The following is a 5,139-nucleotide window of genomic DNA, read 5'->3' on the forward strand; positions in this document are numbered from 1 at the left end:
AGAGGAGAGGAGAGGAGAGGAGAGGAGAGGAGAGGAGAGGAGAGGGGAGGGGAGGGGAGGGGAGGGGAGGGGAGGGGAGGGGAGGAGAGGAGAGAGAGAAAGAGAGAGAAAGAGAGACAGAGAGAGAGAGACAGAGAGAGAGAGAAAGAGAGAGAGAATAGAATACAGGCTTCTTCAGCGGCAGAGATAGCTGAAAGTCTGCTTCTCAGGTAGAGATGTGCACCACCCTCCAGAAAGGGGAGGCAAGCTGCTGCCTTTGAAAACTTAGTTTTATGGGTTTTATCCCAAACTGCCACAGTGGGGCTTTCTGCCAGATAAAAATCTGTTTCTGTGGCATTGTTAAAGAGAAGATCTTGAAACTTTTGATGAACTCTTTCATGTCCACATCACAACTGTATGTTCCTGATAGAAACTCTGGAGGAGGCCAGGCTTTTCTGTGCTGTGGTGGTGTCACTTAGAGCCTTTCAGACCTCAGTTCCTGTGTCCATAAACTGGATCTGGCAATAATGTTTTAGGGATAGTGACAGAGAAATTACTTCAAATCCCATATTGATTTTATGACCTTCCAAGAATTTACTGCCCTCTCCTCCAACTACCTGTCTGCTTCAAAAGGGTAGAAAGAGCAAGAAAGTAGATGGGGGAAAGTGAAAGGATGTACTTACAAATAATATTGCAGTGAGAGACAGGACTTTGAGAGAGGGGAAAATATCTAAACTAAAAATTTAGTTAACTAAATATAACTAAAAATTTGCATATGATCAAGTGAGCATTATTAAAAATAATGTTGGTAATAAAAGTAGTAAATCTAAGAGAAAAAACATTGAACATTAGGTAATTTTATTATGTTAGCAAGAGTGAATATAAATTAGTAACAATTTATTATCGTAATTTTTTGACAATTTGTTCAACAAATTTCAGTAACATTGATCTGAAAATAATGTCCTTATAAAAGCAAGATCATATATTATTAAAAGCCTATGATTCTTTTCCATTAGACATAACAAAGAAAAGATATCATTAGGCAAGATACAAATTAACCTGCTATATAAAATATTTTATCAAGAAAACAGGTGGCTCAGTATTAAAAAAAACTAAGGTTAAAATGAGGTGGCCTTTCTATAAAAAATGACCTATTAATGTGCTGTATTATAATGATAATCAGTTCTTTGATTTGTGATAAAGTTAAAAGACTATGGGGATCTCATTCCATAGTCAAATGTATATTTTTTGTTTATATTTTTAGATATATTTCCTTGTGTTTTTAAAATCCATTTCTAGGCTTAATTACTTAGACTGCAAAGAGCAATAATGGACATAACTGAAATAAAGTAGGTAGGCTTAGAACAGAAACTATGAAGTATATGTGTTTGGGCTATCTATAAATAAACTATAAAACATTTGCCTTGTTTGCACCCTGTCTGGCCGAGCCAGGTTCAATTCCTCTGCCCCTCTTGGAGAACCTGGCAAGCTACCAAGAGTATCTCGCTGGCACGGCAAAGCCTGGCAAGCTACCCATGACGTGACATATCCAATATGCCAAACACAGTAACAACAAGTCTCACAATGGAAATGTTACTAGCCCTGCTCGAGCAAATCGATGAACAACAGGAGGACAGTGATTAAATAGAGTTAACTGCGATCTCAGTCAAACATCTTTGAGGTGTCATTGTGTGCAATTTCCAGGTGCAGATGAAAGGAGTTAAAAACAACCATAATACGGGGCTGGAGACATAGCACAGGGGGTAGGGCATTTGCCTTGCACGTGGCCAACCTGGATTCGATTCCCAGCATCCCATTTAGTCCCCTGAGCACCGCCAGGAGTTAACTCCTGAGTGCAGAGCCAGGAGTAATCCCTGTGCATCGCCAGGTGTGACCCAAAAAGAAAAAAAAAAACAACCATAATAGAACTAATGTGTTTTAATAATTAAAATACGCTAAATAATGAGATAAAGACCCAATGAGGTTTTATAAGATGAAGGTTAACTCTAAGATAATTTGTTCATTTTGTTTCAATCCAATGGAGGAAGATGTGGATGTAGGATTTAAATGCATACCTGTCAGACTCTAACTGTCGTGCTTTCAATCACTGTGAGGCAAATGGGGTTTGTTGTTTTACAATTGCACTTATATATTTTTATAGAGAACTTGAAATACATTAAAAATAAATTCCTCAATAATGTTTAAATAAAAGTGATTTACAAAGTGTGTGCTGAGTTTATATGTCTAGTCCTTATCTTCTTAATGGCAGCTTTCACCTCTTTATTTCTTAATGTGTAAATAATAGGATTTAACAGGGGTGTGAATATCGTATAAAAAACAGAGAGAATTTTATCTACATGATATCTGCTGAAGGGCCATACATAGATAAAAACACATGGAGCAAAAAACAGAGTTACAACTGTGATATGTGCTGAAAGAGTAGAGAAGGCCTTAGAGGAACTACCAGTAGCACGATGTCTAACTGAGTATATGATGATTGTGTAGGAGATAAGCAAGAGGATGAAGCAGATCAGGGACAGGAGGCCACTGTCAGCAATGACCAGGAGTTGTATCACATAGGTGTCCTTGCAGGCAAGTTTGATCACCAAGGGGAGATCACAAAAAAAGCTATCTATGACATTGGGACCACAGAAGGGCAAATTCAGCATGAAAGCCATTTGACTAGATGAGTGAACAAATCCAACTGTATAAGAAGATAGTATTAACCCAAGGAGCACCCGTGGGTTCATGATGGTCATATAATGGAGGGGTTTGCATATGGCTACATACCTGTCTATTGCCATGGCTACAAGAAGCATCATCTCACTCCCACCTAAGAGATGCATGAAGAACATCTGAGAATAACATCCCCACCAGGAAATGGTCTTCTTTACTCGGAGGAAGTCCACAATCATCTTAGGGGTAGCAAAGGAAGCCAGGATCATATCAATACAAGAGAGATTGATAAGCAGAAAATACATTGGTGTCTGAAGATGTGTGTCAAATGTCACTGTGACCACGATGAGGAGGTTTCCTAAAACAATCCCAATATAGACTGCGAGAAATCCCAGGAAGAATAAAATCTGAATATTCTGAGATTTGGATAATCCCAGCAAAATAAATTCTGTTACCACTGAATAGTTTGCCTTTTCCATGACATCAATTGTTTTTTTCCATGACATCAATTTTAACCCATGACAATCAAGTTTAGTGATAACAAGATACAGTAAAATTATTTTTAAAGCAAGAATACTTCATGTTGTTGCATAACTTTTATTACAAGCACCTGTTACTTTTGAGAATTTTTGTAGTCAGTGATTTCCTAAATGACTTCAGAAAAGCATATCAAATCGTAGAATTCAGAAATTACATGTCTGAAAGACAAAAATGAAAAGCAATCATGAAACCACAATTATGTAGACTGTGAACACGAAAACAGAAGATCTCAATACATCATTTAGCTAAGCTACTCATGGACAACATAGGGCAAATAATGCATTTTGAGGGCTAAGTTTCCTAATCAGTATTATTTTTAATCAAAGTTAGCACTGTAGTACTGTCCTCCTGTTGCTCATCGATTTGCTTGAGCAGGCCCAGTAACGTCTCCATTTTGAGACTTGTTGTTACTGTGTTTGGCATATCAAATACGTCACGGGGAGCTTGCCTGGCTTTGCCGTGTGGGTGGGATACACTCGATAGCTTGCTCGGATCTCCGAGAGGGGCAGAGGAATCGAATCTGGGTCAGACACGCCAGCCGCATGCAAGGCAAATGCCCTACTGCTGTGCTATCTGAGGGCAGCCAATCAAAGTTAATAAAATAGTTCTTTTTACTAAACTCATGAGCTAATTATATAATACAATTAATAATATCTACATTGTATTAATAATGTAGTTGATTGTATTGATCAAGTAATTGTATTTCCAAAATAATAATAAGCAAGTAACAGTATATGTTAAAAAGTTTTTACATGACAAAAGAAACCCAGACTAAAATAAGAAGGCATCCTACTGAAGGACTAATAACCCAAACCTATAAAGCACTCACAAAGCTCAGCAACATATGTACTTAAAAACCCCAAAAAATGTAAAGAAGAGATAGACACTTCAATGAAAAGGACATATGGTTGTCAATAAGTATGTGAAAAAATGTTCACTGTCACCTAGTATCAGGAGAACCAACATAAAATGACAATGAAATCTTATCTCACACCAGTGACATATTTCAAAAAGTGGCATATCTTATGAAAAAAAAAGAAAGAAACTGAAAAAATTCTTGTAGAGGATGTCAATAAAGGAACCCTCATTCACTGTTGGTGGAAATGTCATATGTTCCAGACCCTATGGAAAACAAAATTAAGATTTCTAAAATAAAGCACTGCATTGTCGCACTGTAGCACTGCCCTCCCATTGTTCATCAATTTGCTGAGCAGACACCAGTAGTGTCTCCATTGTGAGACTTCTTGTTACTGTTTTTGGCATATCAAATATGACACGGGGAGCATGCCAGGCTCTGCTGTGCGGCGGGTTTACTCTTGGTAGCTTGCCAGTCTCTCCGAGAGGGACGGAGAAACCAAATCCTGTTCGGCCAGGTGCAAGGCAAACATCCTACTCACGGTGCTATTGCTCAATAATAAAAATGAAGCTTACAACTGACCTTTCTGTTCCATTTCAATGTGGGATAAAAACACAAAAACATTAATTCAAAAAAGAAATATTCACACCTATGTTTATTTTAACTCTTTGTACAATAGTTAGAATATACAAAAACCACAAATGTCCAAACACAGATGAATAGATAAAGAAATTATGGTATATACATAATGGAATACTATGCAACCACAAGATAAAGTCATACAGTTTGTGTGGAATTGAAGGGTATCATATTTAGCAAAGTAAACCAAAGGTAGAAAGACACATATAGAATGATAATTTCATGTATTTGTGATATTTAGAGAAACAAATCAAATGTATGGACAAATCACAAAAAAAATCACAAATCATCCTGTTATTCGTCGATTGCCTCGAGCAGGCCCCAGTAACGTCTCCTTCATCCTAGCCCTGAGATTATATTCAAGGCTCTTTAGGAGAATGAGACCCATCATTGTTACTGGTATTTGGCATATTGGGTATGCCACGGGGAGTTTGCCAGACTCTGCCCTG

At 37.6% G+C, this 5,139-nt stretch overlaps 1 protein-coding gene across 1 annotated transcript; it reads right to left on the reverse strand.

Moving 5' to 3' along the window:
• Positions 1-2,195: 2,195 nt before the first annotated feature.
• On the reverse strand, positions 2,196-3,134 carry LOC130041871 (olfactory receptor 4K13). Its single transcript, XM_056134152.1, has one exon. The coding sequence runs from the start codon at positions 3,132-3,134 to the stop codon at positions 2,196-2,198; it is 939 nt and encodes a 312-aa protein (XP_055990127.1).
• Positions 3,135-5,139: the final 2,005 nt, after the last annotated feature.

Source organism: Sorex fumeus, unplaced genomic scaffold, assembly GCF_029834395.1.
Source record: "Sorex fumeus unplaced genomic scaffold, SorFum_2.1 ptg000098l, whole genome shotgun sequence".
NCBI lineage: Eukaryota > Metazoa > Chordata > Mammalia > Eulipotyphla > Soricidae > Sorex > Sorex fumeus.

Coding starts and splice junctions, on each gene's coding strand:
- LOC130041871 (XM_056134152.1), bottom strand. CDS start 3,134: ATGGAAAAGGCAAACTATTCAGTGGTAACAGAATTTATTTTGCTGGGA.